At 44.4% G+C, this 20,302-nt stretch overlaps 2 protein-coding genes across 2 annotated transcripts; both read right to left on the bottom strand.

Moving 5' to 3' along the window:
• Positions 1 to 778: 778 nt before the first annotated feature.
• Positions 779 to 5,216, bottom strand: LOC310755692 (thiol S-methyltransferase TMT1A-like). Its single transcript, XM_083599003.1, has 2 exons — positions 4,632 to 5,216; positions 779 to 1,038 (listed from the first exon to the last, which is right to left on the bottom strand). Exons 1-2 carry the CDS (start codon positions 5,133 to 5,135, stop codon positions 802 to 804), a joined length of 741 nt encoding a protein of 246 aa, XP_083455129.1. The 5' UTR covers positions 5,136 to 5,216; the 3' UTR covers positions 779 to 801.
• Positions 5,217 to 6,513: 1,297 nt separating this feature from the next.
• On the bottom strand, positions 6,514 to 12,025 carry LOC310755701 (thiol S-methyltransferase TMT1A-like). The gene is made up of 2 exons (XM_083599043.1): positions 10,367 to 12,025; positions 6,514 to 6,773 (listed from the first exon to the last, which is right to left on the bottom strand). Exons 1-2 carry the CDS (start codon positions 10,868 to 10,870, stop codon positions 6,537 to 6,539), a joined length of 741 nt encoding a protein of 246 aa, XP_083455169.1. The 5' UTR covers positions 10,871 to 12,025; the 3' UTR covers positions 6,514 to 6,536.
• Between the last annotated feature and the right edge of the window lie 8,277 nt (positions 12,026 to 20,302).

Here is a 20,302-nt window from a genome sequence, read left to right as displayed (position 1 = left end):
CAAATAAAACAAAACATACATACACCAACACTGTTTTGTGATGTGTAGACTTTAAGTGCAGGGAAGGGACTCCGTGGGTTTCAGGAAAGGCCTCTGTTAGCACGCATGTGCCTGCAAGCACCACACTGGCAGCACCTGCGATAGGAACCTCTCAATCATCTTCCAAATTAAAAAGAAATTCTGTTTAAGGTAATGGACAATGGTGTGGTGTAGTGGTTAAGAGCGGTGGACTCGTAATCTGGTGAATTGGGTTCGCTTCCCCGCTCTTCCACATGCAGCTGATGGGTGACCTTGGGCTAGTCATACTTCTCTGAAGTCTCTCAGCCTCACTCACCTTACAGAGTGTTTGTTGTGGGGGAGGAAGGGAAAGGAGATTGTTAGCCACTTGGAGACTCCTTAAGGGGAGTGAAAGGTGGGATATCAAGCCCAAACTCTTCTTTTTCTGATATCTAAATCTCCATGGGGATCAGACGCTTCCAGGGAGAATAGTAATGGTAGTTCATGCATGCTCACGTGTAAGTGAATGAAGCAAGCCCAAGCTATGTGTTATGGCAACGTTCACATCTGCATGGGAGCAGCTGGATTGTGGAAAGTGAAGATAGCTGGACAGTCTGTCAAGTGGAAATAAAAAATGGATTGGCAATAACATACATGTGTGTGCATCCAATTACAGATTGCACAAGAGGTTCACAGGCCATAGGTGACATAGTGATGGGTTGTCCTATAATTCTTACGGTTAGGTTCTACACCCCAACCCAGAGACACCTGCATGTAGATTTTGTTCAGTAATTTATTTCCAAGCTACTTTACAGTATAACCTATGATATGCGGCCTAATAGGGGGCCATTTTAAAGGGGCATCTATGTGCCGTAGCTTCAGCTCTGAGAAGCCAGCTTTTTCCAGGTCGTTCCAGGTTTCTCTGGCCAAGTGGCACCCGTCAAACAGACATATCCAAGTTGGATCATAGATCTGCTGCCAGAAGAGAGTCCAGCTGGAAGCAGCACCTGCAACGTGTTCTAGGAAGTAGAAAGCGCCACCCTGGAGAAACAGAAATGAATGCATATAAGTTACTTTCTATTCTCCTTTGGATTTCCTCAGATATTCCTTTGCATAATCAGCGCTAATGGTATCAGAGTGCTGTTAACTTTTCATGGCAACAGCCACTGTTCCCCTGAATTCTATCCTGAATCTTCCAACATTCAGTTGCATTGGATGGCTTTGGGGTTCTAGTCTTATGAGAGGAACACAGACTGCTCAGTTGGTTAGAGCATGGTGCTGAGAACACCAAGGTTGCAGGTTCGATCCCTGTATGGGACAGCTGCATATTCCTGCCTTGTAGGGGGTTGGACTAGATGATCCTCAGGCTCCCTTCTAATTCTACAATTCTATGATTTCTCTGTCTGCTTTCTCCATTCCGAGCATAACATTACACATCTCCATCATTTGCCTTTTCTCACAGCTGCTACAAGCTGGGTCAACATCTTCACCAAACTATCTGCTATGGCTGCAAAGTCTCATCCCTGGTCACTTATCACCAATTTAGGATTCCTGAGGTTATACGTGATTTTATTTTTATTTATCACCCCCAAATCACTTTACACTTGATTACTTTGAACTTCATTGGCCATTTTAATGCCCATTCGCTCAGTTTGGAGCAGGAGTGCCAACTTGAATAAAATATTGGGGAAGGCCAGGTATGCCTCTCCCCATATAATCAACCACAAGAAGTAGTACACAGACACACTCCATTTTAATCGTATTGCCCATCACCTATGTGGGTTCCCGGCCCCCTCAAATATTTTATTTGTGGGGTCAATGGGACCTCGGCCCCTAGGAGTTGGTTCTATGGTTTGGAGAAATCCTTTTGGAACTTTTCACAACCGCTTTTTGCCAACGTGAAAAATTGTCAAACTTGACCGCAGTTCAGTCCTTGGACATGTTAATGAGTAACAGGTTGAGTTTAAGGGCTCGTTTCTCAAATAACTGATTGTGCAAACTGCAAATTCACGTACACTGTGAACTGGTATGTAAACTGTTCAAAATTCCAAAGTTTATTTATGTTGGGTGCTTTTAGGATTATGAACTGGGATAACTAACCAACCTTTTTGGCTGAAGGTTGCAGTCAAGCTTAGCAAACCCTTGACAGCTGCATGCCAATGCTGAGAAGGTCCAAAAGTCAGTATGGATCCATACAGATCAGCTGAAAAGTGGAGCTATCCCTTTTCCTGGCTCATCAAATGAACTATCTGATGACCGAGGAGAGGGCAATTTACATCCAATTTGCAGCTGTCCAAATTGGCGGTGTTGTAGGGAGAAAGATAATAGCTGTTTGGGCTGGATCATGTCCCTAGCCTAAGAATTTACCACTGCTAGTTTAAAATATATTGCTCTTGAGGAATCAGAATGACTCATGGTGGAATATATATACAGTGGTACCTTGGGTTACAAACACCTCGGGTTACAAACACTTCAGGTTACAGATTCCACTAACCCGGAAGTAGTACCTCGGGTTAAGAGCTTTGCCCCAGGATAAGAACAGAAATCACGCGGCGGCACGGTGCGGCGGCAGCAGGAGGCTCCATTAGCTAAAGTGGTACCTCAGGTTAAAGAACGGTTTCAGGTTAAGAACGGACCTCCGGAATGAATTAAGTTCGTAACCAGAGGTACCACTGTACAGTATATGGAAATTATATATATAATCTGAAAGCACTTCCATTCTTTCTTAAAAATCAGTTTCCCACAAATATATCATTTCCATCGCTTGATAAAATTCTGCTTTGCAAGCTGGAACATTTTGAAAACCAAAATTTACATATTTTTTCAGCAACAGAAACTACAGCTCCCACACACACACACAAAAAAAACCTAAAAGGGGTGGGAAGACAAAAAGATTTTCACATGTTTGCAGGAAGCAATTGGGATTTGTTTAAATGCTGTTTGTCACCAAAGCCAATTGACAGTTATTATCATATATCAGAATTCAAATTCCTTTCCTTTCAGATCAGTTGCGGTTTGCTGACTCAAAGTGAAAATCCTGATACCCCCCACCTCATGAACTCTTACATCATCATCAGACCTTGCATCAAAGAGTGAATCGGAATATTCCATGAAGGATTTGTCCAGATTTTGTTGTAAAGGCCATAGGGATGTAGCAATTTCAACACTCACAACTTTCTGTGTAACTCTGTTTCCTAATCTGTGCTGCTGCGGGAGGTTTAGGATAAGGCAGACATGACCCTCTGCCAGTAGATGAAGCATTAAAAAACTTCCCTGTACAGGGCTGCCTTCAGACGTCTTCTAAAACTTATATAGTTACTTATCCCTTTGATTCAGGGATTGCAGATCTCCATACACTCCAACATTTCTCCAATGAAAATAGGGATATCCTAAGGAAAAGCGGGACATTCCCGGATCAAATAAAAAACCAGCACAGCTTCTGTAAATGAAGGACCTGGAAAATAGGAGTGTCTGAGTGTCTGGGGAGCACTGTACAATTCTCTGGGCTTTCACATATTTTACAATGTTTTACAATGAGGTCAGTTTTAAAAAAGAAGTTCAGCCTTGGCTTTCCTCTTTCTGTCTATTCATCCATATCTGAGAAACGATAGTTAAAGAGAAGTCTTAAGGGTAACATCAAATACTAACGGAAAATTAACTGACTATTTATTTATGTGTTGGAACAGTCTGCGCAGTAAAACCTCTCCAACTTCTTTTAAAATAGCCTTGGTCGCAAATGCCCTTCTGTAGCTTGAATCTAGGCTGTTGCGAAAGGGGACTTGAAGTTAAGCATGTTCTTATGCACATTCTTGCACAATCCGATTGCTCTTTAAATCTCCTCGTTTAAAAGTAGTTAAGATGTTACGGTTTTGTTATGCTTATAGCATTCTCCTTTAAAACTATGGCTATCTGCTGCTGTCAAAAACATTCAGGAGAATAATAATAATAATAAATTTATCTGCCCAACAGGGTATTAAAAACACAATAAAACATCAAACATTAAAAACTTCCCTAAACAGCCTTCAGACGTCTTCTAAAAGGCATATAGTTGTTGGTTTCCTTGACATCTGATGGCAGGGCGTTCCACAGGGTGGGTGCCACTACCGAGAAGGCCCTCTGCCTGGTACCCTGTAATCTCACTTCTCGCAGTGAGGGAACCGCCAGAAGGCCCTCGGCACTGGACCTCGTTGTCTGGGCTGAATGAGTGGGATGGAGATGCTGCTTCAGGTATACTGGGCCTTCCTGCCCAACCATCTACCAGTTTCAAAGTTGGAGACAAGCACGTTTAAAAGTTTGCTTTGGTCTTTCACAAGTGCACAACAACAACAGACAAAATAATAAAAGGCATGTCTAGATCTGTGTAAGGTGCCCTCAATAACACAGAGTGTGGGATTGTTTCTTCCTAACTGTAGTTAAGAGAGAAAAGCAAGCGAGTGATTCCAACGTTTGCAACTTGTGAGAATGTAAATAGCTCAGAAGCAAATTGGTTTACGCAGAAACAACAAGGGATCCGAATCCATCTGCCTGCATTTGTGATTCCCCAATGGATATAGAATTGACTAACACCCGAGAATACAGCATGCCCCTGCAGTTAGTGAATTGTCCTTGTTCTTCCCACGGCGTGAGCTACTTACCGGTCTCAGCACCCGCAGAACTTCTTTCATAACTTGCTCGGGGCTCTTCACAGAGCATAGCACCAGCGTTGAAACCACCACATCCACCGATGCTGCTGGTACCTGGTGCAGGTCCTCAGCCGGAGCCACCAAACAGCGTTCCACCTGCACGTGTGGATTTTCAGCCACGCTCTTGTCAAGAAACTTCTGGAAGTTGGCGTTCGGATCAGTGCATATGATTTTGCATCCCGCGGGGTAGAACTGAAAGTTGGAGCCAGTTCCCGCACCAATCTCCAACAGTGTGAGGGCCCCGGTGGGACTGGCAAAGTCCTTCAGGTTGCTGAACATTTCCTTTTTCTTGTCAGACATGTGCTTATTATAACAGATGGTCACCACAGACATGAAGTAGGGGAATAACTTCTTGCAAAGGGGTTCCCAGATACCCAGATACCACAGCAAGTAAACAGGGAAGGCTAATATCTGGACGCAGAACCTGAGCAGGACAACTAGGCATGTTGCTTCCATGTTAGCAAGAGGGCAGAAAACAGCAAAGTCAGAGGAGAAGAGAAAGTCAGTCGCAGTCTCGAGGGTGAGCCAAGAGGATGCCCAACGCTGGTATTTAAAGACTCTGACTCCTCCTCCGAATTGGCAACAATCAAAACACCCCAGCAACCCAATTTAACCAATTATGACTTGGGTTATCCAAATCTGCCCAGCAACAACAGGGTGGCTTGTATTCCCCAACCGCAACACGTGCTCTCTGTTAGGGAGAACACGCTGTGCCAGAGCCCTTGGCAGTGACCACACTGGCTGTGAGATCTCAAAGGGTGGAGAGGGATATTGTTCATAAGCTAAACACACACACACACACACACACACACACTCACCAATAACCTTGCCCCTGTCAGAGGGAACTTAAACACTGCATTTGCTGTCTTTAAGAGGGAAATAATCTCATTTAGGGGGTATTCTAACACTTTATTGCAGAAGTACTCCGCGGTCCTAAATGCCGGATATACGTATAAGCTAAACAAGTTATAGCTTAGGGCCCCACTGTCTTGGAGCCCCCCCCCCCCAATTTGAAGGAAACAAAACTTGTACATTTCCAAAATATAAGATAAAAAACAAATAAAACAAAACATACATACACCAACACTGTTTTGTGATGTGTAGACTTTAAGTGCAGGGAAGGGACTCTGTGGGTTTCAGGAAAGGCCTCTGTTAGCACGCATGTGCCTGCAAGCACCACACTGGCAGCACCTGCGATAGGAACCTCTCAATCATCTTCCAAATTAAAAAGAAATTCTGTTTAAGGTAATGGACAATGGTGTGGTGTAGTGGTTAAGAGCGGTGGACTCGTAATCTGGTGAACTGGGTTCGCTTCCCCGCTCTTCCACATGCAGCTGATGGGTGACCTTGGGCTAGTCATACTTCTCTGAAGTCTCTCAGCCTCACTCACCTTACAGAGTGTTTGTTGTGGGGGAGGAAGGGAAAGGAGATTGTTAGCCACTTGGAGACTCCTTAAGGGGAGTGAAAGGTGGGATATCAAGCTCAAACTATTCTTTTTCTGATATCTAAATCTCCATGGGGATCAGACGCTTCCAGGGAGAATAGTAATGGTAGTTCATGCATGCTCACGTGTAAGTGAATGAAGCAAGCCCAAGCTATGTGTTATGGCAACGTTCACATCTGCATGGGAGCAGCTGGATTGTGGAAAGTGAAGATAGCTGGACAGTCTGTCAAGTGGAAATAAAAAATGGATTGGCAATAACATACATGTGTGTGTATCCAATTACAGATTGCACAAGAGGTTCACAGGCCATAGGTGACATAGTGATGGGTTGTCCTATAATTCTTACGGTTAGGTTCTACACCCCAACCCAGAGACACCTGCATGGAGATTTTGTTCAGTAATTTATTTCCAAGCTACTTTACAGCATAACCTATGATATGCGGCCTAGTAGGGTGCCATTTTAAAGGAGCATGTATGTGCCGTAGCTTCAGCTCTGAGAAGCCAGCTTTTTCCAGGTCGTTCCAGGTTTCTCTGGCCAAGTGGCACCCGTCAAACAGACATATCCAAGTTGGATCATAGATCTGCTGCCAGAAGAGAGTCCAGCTGGAAGGAGCACCTGCAACGTGTTCTAGGAAGTAGAAAGCGCCACCCTGGAGAAACAGAAATGAATGCATATAAGTTACTTTCTATTCTCCTTTGGATTTCCTCAGATATTCCTTTGCATAATCAGCGCTAATGGTATCAGAGTGCTGTTAACTTTTCATGGCAACAGCCACTGTTCCCCTGAATTTTGTCCTGAATCTTCCCACATTCAGCTGCATTGGATGGCTTTGGGGTTCTAGTCTTATGAGAGGAACACAGACTGCTCAGTCGGTTAGAGCATGGTGCTGAGAACACCAAGGTTGCAGGTTCGATCCCTGTATGGGACAGTTGCATATTCCTGCCTTGTAGGGGGTTGGACTAGATGATCCTCAGGCTCCCTTCTAATTCTACAATTCTATGATTTCTCTGTCTGCTTTCTCCATTCCGAGCATAACATTACACATCTCCATCATTTGCCTTTTCTCACAGCTGCTACAAGCTGGGTCAACATCTTCACCAAACTATCTGCTATGGCTGCAAAGTCTCATCCCTGGTCACTTACCACCAATTTAGGATTCCTGAGGTTATACGTGATTTTATTTTTATTTATCACCCCCAAATCACTCTACACTTGATTACTTTGAACTTCATTGGCCATTTTAATGCCCATTCGCTCAGTTTGGAGCAGGAGTGCCAACTTGAATAAAATATTGGGGAAGGCCAGGTATGCCCCTCCCCATATAATCAACCACAAGAAGTAGTACACAGACACACTCCATTTTAATCGTATTGCCCATCACCTATGTGGGTTCCCGGCCCCCTCAAATATTTTATTTGTGGGGTCAATGGGACCTCGGCCCCTAGGAGTTGGTTCTATGGTTTGGAGAAATCCTTTTGGAGCTTTTCACAACCGCTTTTTGCCAACGTGAAAAATTGTCAAACTTGACCGCAGTTCAGTCCTTGGACATGTTAATGAGTAACAGGTTGAGTTTAAGGGCTCGTTTCTCAAATAACTGATTGTGCAAACTGCAAATTCAAGTACACTGTGAACTGGTATGTAAACTGTTCAAAATTCCAAAGTTTATTTATGTTGGGTGCTTTTAGGATTATGAACTGGGATAACTAACCAACCTTTTTGGCTGAAGGTTGCAGTCAAGCTTAGCAAACCCTTGACAGCTGCATGCCAATGCTGAGAAGGTCCAAAAGTCAGTATGGATCCATACAGATCAGCTGAAAAGTGGAGCTATCCCTTTTCCTGGCTCATCAAATGAACTATCTGATGACCGAGGAGAGGGCAATTTACATCCAATTTGCAGCTGTCCAAATTGGCGGTGTTGTAGGGAGAAAGATAATAGCTGTTTGGGCTGGATCATGTCCCTAGCCTAAGAATTTACCACTGCTAGTTTAAAATATATTGCTCTTGAGGAATCAGAATGACTCATGGTGGAATATATATACAGTGGTACCTTGGGTTACAAACACCTCGGGTTACATACACTTCAGGTTACAGATTCCACTAACCCGGAAGTATTACCTCGGGTTAAGAGCTTTGCCCCAGGATAAGAACAGAAATCACGCGGCGGCACGGTGCGGCGGCAGCAGGAGGCTCCATTAGCTAAAGTGGTACCTCAGGTTAAAGAACGGTTTCAGGTTAAGAACGGACCTCCGGAATGAATTAAGTTCGTAACCAGAGGTACCACTGTACAGTATATGGAAATTATATATATAATCTGAAAGCACTTCCATTCTTTCTTAAAAATCAGTTTCCCACAAATATATCATTTCCATCGCTTGATAAAATTCTGCTTTGCAAGCTGGAACATTTTGAAAACCAAAATTTACATATTTTTTCAGCAACAGAAACTACAGCTCCCACACACACACAAAAAAAAACCCTAAAAGGGGTGGGAAGACAAAAAGATTTTCACATGTTTGCAGGAAGCAATTGGGATTTGTTTAAATGCTGTTTGTCACCAAAGCCAATTGACAGTTATTATCATATATCAGAATTCAAATTCCTTTCCTTTCAGATCAGTTGCGGTTTGCTGACTCAAAGTGAAAATCCTGATACCCCCCACCTCATGAACTCTTACATCATCATCAGACCTTGCATCAAAGAGTGAATCGGAATATTCCATGAAGGATTTGTCCAGATTTTGTTGTAAAGGCCATAGGGATGTAGCAATTTCAACACTCACAACTTTCTGTGTAACTCTGTTTCCTAATCTGTGCTGCTGCGGGAGGTTTAGGATAAGGCAGACATGACCCTCTGCCAGTAGATGAAGCATTTAAAAACTTCCCTGTACAGGGCTGCCTTCAGACGTCTTCTAAAACTTATATAGTTACTTATCCCTTTGATTCAGGGATTGCAGATCTCCATACACTCCAACATTTCTCCAATGAAAATAGGGATATCCTAAGGAAAAGTGGGACATTCCCGGATCAAATAAAAAACCAGCACAGCTTCTGTAAATGAAGGACCTGGAAAATAGGAGTGTCTGAGTGTCTGGGGAGCACTGTACAATTCTCTGGGCTTTCACATATTTTACAATGTTTTACAATGAGGTCAGTTTTAAAAAAGAAGTTCAGCCTTGGCTTTCCTCTTTCTGTCTATTCATCCATATCTGAGAAACGATAGTTAAAGAGAAGTCTTAAGGGTAACATCAAATACTAACGGAAAATTAATTGACTATTTATTTATGTGTTGGAACAGTCTGCGCAGTAAAACCTCTCCAACTTCTTTTAAAATAGCCTTGGTCGCAAATGCCCTCCTGTAGCTTGAATCTAGGCTGTTGCGAAAGGGGACTTGAAGTTAAGCATGTTCTTATGCACATTCTTGCACAATCCGATTGCTCTTTAGATCTCCTCGTTTAAAAGTAGTTAAGATGTTACGGTTTTGTTATGCTTATAGCATTCTCCTTTAAAACTATGGCTATCTGCTGCTGTCAAAAACATTCAGGAGAATAATAATAATAATAAATTTATCTGCCCAACAGGGTATTAAAAACACAATAAAACCTCAAACATTAAAAACTTCCCTAAACAGCCTTCAGATGTCTTCTAAAAGTCATATAGTTGTTGGTTTCCTTGACATCTGATGGCAGGGCGTTCCACAGGGTGGCTGCCACTACCGAGAAGGCCCTCTGCCTGGTACCCTGTAATCTCACTTCTCGCAGTGAGGGAACCGCCAGAAGGCCTTCGGAGCTGGATCTCAGTGTCCGGGCTGAACGACGGGAGTGGAGAGGCTGCTTCAGGTATACTGGTCCTTCCTGCCCAACCATCTACCAGTTTCAAAGTTGGAGACAAGCACGTTTAAAAGTTTGCTTTGGTCTTTCACAAGTGCGCAACAACAACGGACAAAATAATAAGAGGCATGTCTAGATCTGTGTAAGGTGCCCTCAGTAACACAGAGTGTGGGATTGTTTCTTCCTAACTGTAGTTAAGAGAGAAAAGCAAGCGAGTGATTCCAACGTTTGAAACTTGTGAGAATGTAAATAGCTCAGAAGCAAATTGGTTTATGCAGAAACAACAAGGGATCCGAATCCATCTGCCTGCATTTGTGATTCCCCAACGGATATAGAATTGACTAACACCTGAGAATACAGCATGCCCCTGCAGTTAGTGAATTGTCCTTGTTCTTCCCACGGCGTGAGCTACTTACCGGTCTCAGCACCCGCAGAACTTCTTTCATAACTTGCTCGGGGCTCTTCACAGAGCATAGCACCAGCGTTGAAACCACCACATCCACTGATGCAGCTGGTACCTGGTGCAGGTCCTCAGCCGGAGCCACCAAACAGCGTTCCACCTGCACGTGTGGATTTTCAGCCACGCTCTTGTCAAGAAACTTCTGGAAGTTGGGGTTCGGATCAGTGCATATGATTTTGCATCCCGCGGGGTAGAACTGAAAGTTGGAGCCAGTTCCCGCACCAATCTCCAACAGTGTGAGGGCCCCGGTGGGACTGGCAAAGTCCTTCAGGTTGCTGAACATTTCCTTTTTCTTGTCAGACATGTGCTTATTATAACAGATGGTCACCACAGCCATGAAGTAGGGGAATAACTTCTTGCAAAGGGGTTCCCAGATACCCAGATACCATAGCAAGTAAGCAGGGAAGGCTAATATCTGGACGCAGAACCTGAGCAGGACAACTAGGCATGTTGCTTCCATTTTAGCAGGAGGGCAGAAAACAGCAAAGCCAGAGGAGAAGAGAAAGTCAGTCGCAGAGTCTCGAGGGTGGGGCTTGTTTTTATCTGCAGCTTCCAGTCCTAAATAACTAGCCAGTTAAAACGAAGCAAGCAAGTTCCAGGAATAGCTTGATATATGTTAAAGGTACAGCTGCCAGAGCCCTTGACAGTGACCACACTGGCTGTGAGATCTCAAAGGGTGGAGAGGGATATTGTTCATAAACTAAACACACACACACACTCACCAATAACCTTGTGTGTGCACGCACTCGTAATCTTTCCCCTGTCAGAGGGAATTTAAAAACTGCATTTGCTGTCTTTAAGAAGGAAATAGTCTCATTTAGGGGGTATTCTAACACTTTATTGTGTACTCCGCGGTCCTAAGTGCCGGATTTACGTATAAGCTAAACAAGTTATAGCTTAGGGCCCCACTGTCTTGGAGCCCCTCCCCAATTTGAAGGAAACAAAACTTGTACATTTCCAAAATACAAGATAAAAAACAAATAAAACAAAACATACATACACCAACACTGTTTTGTGTTGTGTAGGCTCCTATTTCGTTATGCACAAATGGCTTTAGATACTTATTAGGTCCATAAATTACCATATAGCATATATTCAACACAAAAAACCAGCGACAATTTGTTGTTGACAAAGGACAGCTGGACATATAAAGGGCCCCATTACCTTCAGCAGCTTAGAGCCTCATCAAAGCTAAATCCGACCCTAGCGGTCCTGTAGTAACCCAATGCGAATGTTGGTTTAAATTTGTTACAAGCTTTTCCTAAATATAAGGGGAAACCTTTTTCCCATGGCAGAACTCTTTCACACCAAAACTGCGCTGAAAAATGTTGGGGTGGAAGGATTGGCTCCCTCTGAGTTAAAACTACGGTACCCTTCAGTGATATGTTTGCTTCCCTTGTGGGTTTGGTTTTTTGTCTCAAGCAGCTGCAGACTTGACCAGCACAGTCCTGCCCTGCAAATGCTTCAGTTTTATTCGCTCTGGCTGTTCTTTTCGTCTCTCTGTGGCAGAAGAGACATGGACACCTGATGGTTTTTATTACCTACTTTAGGTTAATTATAAATTAACCTAAATTGCATAATCTCAGATCTGACGTTATGCAATTCACTCAAAAATGGTGCCAAACTGTTGCAAATTCTCCCCTTTCGATCCTTCGTTTGCATAACTATCTACAGTATCCCCCTGCTGGCCCAGGGTGAGAACTTCAGTACATAACAGAAAGGTTGGGCGGTGAAAACAGAAGGGTTTTTATCCTAGGCTAGGAAATCAGGCCTTGACGCTTTAAGCTGCGGAAAATCTTTTTTTGAAAAAATACTTAACCCAGGGGGTCAGGATTTCACTAAAATTCTGACGTTATGCAATTCACTCATAAATGGTGCCAAACTGTTGCAAATGCTCCCCTGAAAGGTTTGGCGGTGAAAACAGAAGGGTTTTTATCCTAGGCTCAGAAATAAGGCCTTGACGCTTTAAGCTGTGGAAAATTCTTTTTTGAAAAAATCCCTAACCCGCGGGGTCAGAATTTTAGTGAAATTTTGACGTTCTGCAATTCACTCAAATTCACCCGAATGTAGTGAAATTTAGTGATATTAGTGAAATTCTGACCCCGTGGATTAAAGATTTTTTCAAAAAAAGATTTTCTGCAGCTTATGGCGTCGAGGCCTGATTTCCTAGCCTAGGATAAAAACCCTTCTGTTTTCACCGCCCAACCTTTCTGTTATGTACTGAAGTTCTCACCCTGGGCCAGCAGGGGCATACTGTAGATAGTTATGCAAATGAAGGATCGAAAGTGACGTTCAGTGATTGGATAGTTTTAGAAAGTTGCTACAGTAACGTTGTACTGGAGCGCTATATAAGCAGGCTGACTGAGCCCTTCAGCTCATTTCTGTTGTGGCCCTTGAATAAACAAGAGCTGTTTGAAGAATCGCTGTGTCGTCTGATATGTTCACCCACAACTTAACACTGGCGACGAGGATGGGATTGATGGACATCAGAGCACAGCCAGATGCGGCCACCATCTGAACTGAGCTAAATCACTGAGCTGAATCACTGAGCGAAATCACTGAACAGAACCAATTCAGAGCTGACTGTTCTGGCTAGAGCACGGTGTTCCATCCATCGCCCTTCACGCCGGCATCGGAATCATGGCTTCACTTGTGCCTCTACCGCCGTTTGCGCCAGCCTCTGAATCATGGGTCTCCTACCTCACTCGGTTCGACTGCTACCTCCAAGCCAACGAGCTGACAGAAGTATCAAAGGAGCAGAAGTGGGGCCTATTCCTCAGCCTCTGTGGGCCTGAGGTGTTTGAGACGGCCCGAGCATTGCTTGCACCTGAAGCAGTCCAGGCAGCACCGTGGGACACGATTCAAGAGAAGCTCTGCAACCACTACGCGCCAAAGCCGTCCAAGATTGCTGCCCGCCATGCATTCTACCACCGGAACCAGTCAGAGGGGGAGTCAATTAACAACTACACTACTGCCCTCCAACAGGCTGCAATGCACTGCGAGTTCCGAGACTTAGACGATGCCCTGATGGATCGAATCATCTGCGGGGTCCGGGACATCCGTCTGCAACGGCGTCTCCTCACGAAGCCAGACCTCACGCTGCAGAAAGCCATTGAGGAAGCCGTGGCTTCGGAAGCTACCGAACGCTCCGCCCAGGAGATCCGCAAGGCCAGCAGCCCGCATCTTGCTAGGAAGCCAGTTCCAGTGCATCATGAAGAGGCCAGCAGTGATGAGGCATCCTCCAGTGAAGACGATGACGTGCATCAGACAAAGCGGGAGTGCAGAAAGTTCCAAAAGAAGTCCAAGGGCCAACCGGAATGTGGTGGCTGCGGAGGCAACCATTCCCGTGCCAAGTGTCGATTCAGATATGCCATCTGTCGGAAGTGTTCCAGAAGGGGCCACATCGCTAAGGTCTGCTGATCGGCTCCGTCTGACACCCCCCCCCACTGACTCGCAAGTCCAAGTCTTCACTCCAGTCTGCCATGGAAAGCTGTTTCGCTCTCACCAACTGCCACTGCCCATCTGGAACCACGATTGGCTAAATCGACTCTCCTACGCGACGCAAGCTGAACGTCACTGTGATCATTGAAGGAGCTCCATGTGACATGGAGATCGACACCAGGTCTGCCCTGTCCATCGTGTCTTGGAGCACCATCAAAAGACTGGTACCCAGAGTGTCTAAAAGGCAACTCGACTCTCACCGCGTACACCTGAGATACTACCAGGGAAACGACATTCCCGTGGTAGGTGCTCGCTGGTTCCAGATCGCCTTCAAGGATTTTTCGGGCCTGCTCCGCCTGGTGGTGGTCAAAGGTCAGCGGCCAAGCCTCCTAGGGCTAGACTGGTTTGATGCCCTCGGCCTGGAAGTCACCGGCATCATCTGCATCTCTAACGCAGAGACTGAGGGTCTGGTCAAAGACTTTGCTGAGGTTTTTGACAGCACTTTGGGGCAATATACAGGTACGCCCATCTCCATTAGCCTTGATCCACAAGTCGCTCCCATCAAGCTAAAGCCACGCCGGGTTCCCTTTGCTCTCAAGGCTAAGGTGGACGAACAACTGGACAAGCTGATCACCCAAGGAGTTTTGGAGCCTGTTGACCACACCAAGTGGGAAACCCCCATCGTCACGCCTGTCAAGCCAGACGGGTCGGTGAGATCTGCGCTGACTACAAGTGCACAATCAACAAGGCACTTCAGCAGCACGCTTATCCGGTTCCTGTTGTCCAACACCTGCTGCATTCCCTGGGTGAGGGTAAGGTCTTCGCTAAGCTGGACCTTGCCCAAGCCTATCAACACCTGCCCATCGATGATGCCACTGCTGAAGCCCAGACGATTGTCACCCACCGAGGGGCATTCCGTTGCCGCCGTTTGCAGTTCAGGGTGAATGTGGCTCCTGGCATCTTCCAAAGCCATATGGAGCGTCTCCTGCAAGGGCTTCCGGGCGTGGTACCATATTTTGATGACGTCTTGGTGTCTGCAGACTCACACACCAGCAGCTGTTTGAGCGCTTCCGCACCGTGCTGACCAGGTTCCAGGAGGCCGGGCTCAAGGTAAAGAGAGAGAAGTGCCAGATCGCCGTTCCACAGGTGGAGTTCCAACGCTTAAAGCGTTGAGGTGCCAAACTGTTGCCAACGATCCCCTGAAAGGTTTTTCGGTGGAAACAGATCGGTTTTTATCATCGGAAACAGAATTAGCCCTCGACGTCTGAACAACATTTTTTTGAAAAAATCCATAAGCCGCGCGGTCACAATTTCAGCAAAAATCTGACGTTGTGAAATTCACACAAAACTGCTGCCAAACTGTTGCAAACGATGCCCTGAAACGTTTTTCGGTGGAAACAGATGGGTTTTTATCATGGAAAACAGAATTAGCCCTCGACGTCTGAACAACTTTTTTTTTAAAAAATCCCTCAGCCGCGCGGTCACAATTTCAGCAAAAATCAGACGTTCTGCAATTCACTCAAAAATGGTGCCAAACTGTTGCAAACGATCCCCTGAAAGGTTTTTCGGTGGAGACAGATGGGTTTTTATCATCGGAAACAGAATTAGCCCTCGACGTCTGAACAACTTTTTTTGAAAAAATCCCTAAGCCGCGCGGTCACAATTTCAGCAAAAATCTGACGTTCTGCAATTCACTCAAAAATGGTGCCAAGCTGTTGCAAACGATCCCCTGAAAGGTTTTTCGGTGGAAACAGATAGGTTTTTATCATCGGAAACAGAATTAGCCCTCGACGTCTGAACACCTTTTTTTGAAAAAATCCCTAAGCCGCGCGGTCACAATTTCAGCAAAAATCTGACGTTCTGCAATTCACTCAAAAATGGTGCCAAGCTGCTGCAAACGATCCCCTGAAAGGTTTTTCGGTGGAAACAGATGGGTTTTTATCATCGGAAACAGAATTAGCCCTCGACGTCTGAACAACTTTTTTTGAAAAAATCCCTAAGCCGCGCGGTCACAATTTCAGCAAAAATCTGACGTTCTGCAATTCACTCAAAAATGGTGCCAAGCTGTTGCAAAATATCCCCTGGAAGGTTTTTCGGTGGAAACAGATGGGTTTTTATCATCGGAAACAGAATTAGCCCTCGACGTCTGAACAACTTTTTTTGAAAAAATCCCTAAGCCGCGCGGTCACAATTTCAGCAAAAATTTGACGTTCTGCAATTCACTCAAAAATGGTGCCAAGCTGTTGCAAAATATCCCCTGAAAGGTTTTTCGGTGGAAACAAATGGGTTTTTATCATCGGAAACAGAATTAGCCCTCGACGTCTGAACAACTTTTTTTGAAAAACTCCCTAAGCCGCGCGGTCACAATTTCAGCAAAAATCTGACGTTCTGCAATTCACTCAAAAATGGTGCCAAGCTGTTGCAAAATATCCCCTGGAAGGTTTTTCGGTGGAAACAGATGGGTTTTTATCATCGGAAACAGAATTAGCCCTCGACGTCTGAACAACTTTCTTTGAAAAAATCCCTAAGCCGCATGGTCACAATTTCAGCAAAAATCTGACGTTCTGCAATTCACTCAAAAATTGTGCCAAGCTGTTGCAAACGATCCCCTGAAAGGTTTTTCGGTGGAAACAGATGGGTTTTTATCATCGGAAACAGAATTAGCCCTCGACATCTGAACAACTTTTTTTGAAAAAATCCCTAAGCCGCGCGGTCACAATTTCAGCAAAAATCTGACGTTCTGCAATTCACTAAAAAATGGTGCCAAGCTGTTGCAAACGATCCGCTGAAAGGTTTTTCGGTGGAAACAGATGGGTTTTTATCATCGGAAACAGAATTAGCCCTCGACGTCTGAACAACTTTTTTTGAAAAAATCCCTAAGCCGCGCGGTCACAATTTCAGCAAAAATCTGACGTTCTGCAATTCACTCAAAAATGGTGCCAAGCTGTTTCAAACGATCCCCTGAAAGGTTTTTCGGTGGAAACAGATGGGTTTTTATCATCGGAAACAGAATTAGCCCTCGACGTCTGAACAACTTTTTTTGAAAAACTCCCTAAGCCGCGCGGTCACAATTTCAGCAAAAATCTGACGTTCTGCAATTCACTCAAAAATGGTGCCAAGCTGTTGCAAAATATCCCCTGGAAGGTTTTTCGGTGGAAACAGATGGGTTTTTATCATCGGAAACAGAATTAGCTCTCGACGTCTGAACAACTTTTTTTGAAAAACTCCCTAAGCCGCGCGGTCACAATTTCAGCAAAAATCTGACGTTCTGCAATTCACTCAAAAATGGTGCCAAGCTGTTGCAAAATATCCCCTGGAAGGTTTTTCGGTGGAAACAGATGGGTTTTTATCATCGGAAACAGAATTAGCCCTCGACGTCTGAACAACTTTTTTTGAAAAAATCCCTAAGCCGCGCGGTCACAATTTCAGCAAAAATCTGACGTTCTGCAATTCACTCAAAAATGGTGCCAAGCTGTTGCAAAATATCCCCTGGAAGGTTTTTCGGTGGAAACAGATGGGTTTTTATCATCGGAAACAGAATTAGCCCTCGACGTCTGAACAACTTTTTTTGAAAAAATCCCTAAGCCGCGCGGTCACAATTTCAGCAAAAATCTGACGTTCTGCAATTCACTGAAAAATGGTGCCAAGCTGCTGCAAACGATCCGCTGAAAGGTTTTTCGGTGGAAACAGATGGGTTTTTATCATCGGAAACAGAATTAGCCCTCGACGTCTGAACAACTTTTTTTGAAAAAATCCCTAAGCCGCGCGGTCACAATTTCAGCAAAAATCTGACGTTCTGCAATTCACTCAAAAATGGTGCCAAGCTGTTGCAAACGATCCGCTGAAAGGTTTTTCGGTGGAAACAGATGGGTTTTTATCATCGGAAACAGAATTAGCCCTCGACGTCTGAACAACTTTTTTTGAAAAAATCCCTAAGCCGCGCGGTCACAATTTCAGCAAAAATCTGACGTTCTGCAATTCACTCAAAAATGGTGCCAAGCTGTTGCAAACGATCCCCTGAAAGGTTTTTCGGTGGAAACAGATGGGTTTTTATCGTCGGAAACAGAATTAGCCCTCGACGTCTGAACAACTTTTTTTGAAAAACTCCCTAAGCCGCGCGGTCACAATTTCAGCAAAAATCTGACGTTCTGCAATTCACTCAAAAATGGTGCCAAGCTGTTGCAAACGATCCCCTGAAAGGTTTTTCGGTGGAAACAGATGGGTTTTTATCGTCGGAAACAGAATTAGCCCTCGACGTCTGAACAACTTTTTTTGAAAAAATCCCTAATCCGCGCGGTCACAATTTCAGCAAAAATCTGACGTTCTGCAATTCACTCAAAAATGGTGCCAAGCTGCTGCAAACGATCCGCTGAAAGGTTTTTCGGTGGAAACAGATGGGTTTTTATCATCGGAAACAGATTTAGCCCTCGACGTCTGAACAACTTTTTTTGAAAAAATCCCTAAGCCGCGCGGTCACAATTTCAGCAAAAATCTGACGTTCTGCAATTCACTCAAAAATGGTGCCAAGCTGTTGCAAAATATCCCCTGGAAGGTTTTTCGGTGGAAACAGATGGGTTTTTATCATCGGAAACAGAATTAGCCCTCGACGTCTGAACAACTTTTTTTGAAAAACTCCCTAAGCCGCGCGGTCACAATTTCAGCAAAAATCTGACGTTCTGCAATTCACTCAAAAATGGTGCCAAGCTGTTGCAAAATATCCCCTGGAAGGTTTTTCGGTGGAAACAAATGGGTTTTTATCATCGGAAACAGAATTAGCCCTCGACGTCTGAACAACTTTTTTTGAAAAAATCCCTAAGCCGCGCGGTCACAATTTCAGCAAAAATCTGACGTTCTGCAATTCACTCAAAAATGGTGCCAAGCTGTTGCAAAATATCCCCTGAAAGGTTTTTCGGTGGAAACAAATGGGTTTTTATCATCGGAAACAGAATTAGCCCTCGACGTCTGAACAACTTTTTTTGAAAAAATCCCTAAGCCGCGCGGTCACAATTTCAGCAAAAATCTGACGTTCTGCAATTCACTCAAAAATGGTGCCAAGCTGTTGCAAAATATCCCCTGGAAGGTTTTTCGGTGGAAACAGATGGGTTTTTATCATCGGAAACAGAATTAGCCCTCGACGTCTGAACAACTTTTTTTGAAAAAATCCCTAAGCCGCGCGGTCACAATTTCAGCAAAAATCTGACGTTCTGCAATTCACTCAAAAATGGTGCCAAGCTGTTGCAAAATATCCCCTGAAAGGTTTTTCGGTGGAAACAAATGGGTTTTTATCATCGGAAACAGAATTAGCCCTCGACGTCTGAACAACTTTTTTTGAAAAAATCCCTAAGCCGCGCGGTCACAATTTCAGCAAAAATCTGACGTTCTGCAATTCACTCAAAAATGGTGCCAAGCTGTTGCAAACGATCCCCTGAAAGGTTTTTCGGTGGAAACAGATGGGTTTTTATCATCGGAAACAGAATTAGCCCTCGACGTCTGAACAACTTTCTTTGAAAAAATCCCTAAGCCGCGTGGTCACAATTACAGCAAAAATCTGACGTTCTGCAATTAACTCAAAAATGGTGCCAAGCTGTTGCAAAATATCCCCTGAAAGGTTTTTCGGTGGAAACAGATGGGTTTTTATCATCGGAAACAGAATTAGCCCTCGACGTCTGAACAACTTTTTTTGAAAAAATCCCTAAGCCGCGCGGTCACAATTTCAGCAAAAATCTGACGTTCTGCAATTCACTAAAAAATGGTGCCAAGCTGTTGCAAAATATCCCCTGAAAGGTTTTTCGGTGGAAACAGATGGGTTTTTATCATCGGAAACAGAATTAGCCCTCGACGTCTGAACAACTTTTTTTGAAAAAATCCCTAAGCCGCGCGGTCACAATTTCAGCAAAAATCTGACGTTCTGCAATTCACTCAAAAATGGTGCCAAGCTGTTGCAAACGATCCCCTGAAAGGTTTTTCGGTGGAAACAGATGGGTTTTTATCATCGGAAACAGAATTAGCCCTCGACGTCTGAACAACTTTCTTTGAAAAAATCCCTAAGCCGCGCGGTCACAATTTCAGCAAAAATCTGACGTTCTGCAATTCACTCAAAAATGGTGCCAACCTGTTGCAAACGATCCCCTGAAAGGTTTTTCGGTGGAAACAGATAGGTTTTTATCATCGGAAACAGAATTAGCCCTCGACGTCTGAACAACTTTTTTTGAAAAAATCCCTAAGCCGCGTGGTCACAATTTCAGCAAAAATCTGACGTTCTGCAATTCACTCAAAAATGGTGCCAAGCTGTTGCAAACGATCCCCTGAAAGGTTTTTCGGTGGAAACAGATGGGTTTTTATCATCGGAAACAGAATTAGCCCTCGACGTCTGAACAACTTTTTTTGAAAAAATCCCTAAGCCGCGCGGTCACAAATTCAGCAAAAATCTGACGTTCTGCAATTCACTAAA

The sequence above is a fragment of the Podarcis filfolensis genome (genome assembly GCF_964270895.1).
Source record: "Podarcis filfolensis genome assembly, chromosome: 2".
Taxonomy (NCBI): domain Eukaryota; kingdom Metazoa; phylum Chordata; class Lepidosauria; order Squamata; family Lacertidae; genus Podarcis; species Podarcis filfolensis.
Note: the sequence above shows the minus strand (reverse complement) of the source record. Positions and strands in the feature narration are given on the sequence as shown.

Bases quoted from the DNA above. Each gene is read 5' to 3' on its own strand.
- LOC310755692 (XM_083599003.1), bottom strand. From the start codon at position 5,135: ATGGAAGCAACATGCCTAGTTGTCCTGCTCAGGTTCTGCGTCCAGATA. The intron at 1,039-4,631 runs GTAAGTAGCTCA...CTGTTTCTCCAG, and splicing joins TTCTGCGGGTGCTGAGACCG to GGTGGCGCTTTCTACTTCCT.
- LOC310755701 (XM_083599043.1), bottom strand. From the start codon at position 10,870: ATGGAAGCAACATGCCTAGTTGTCCTGCTCAGGTTCTGCGTCCAGATA. The intron at 6,774-10,366 runs GTAAGTAGCTCA...CTGTTTCTCCAG, and splicing joins TTCTGCGGGTGCTGAGACCG to GGTGGCGCTTTCTACTTCCT.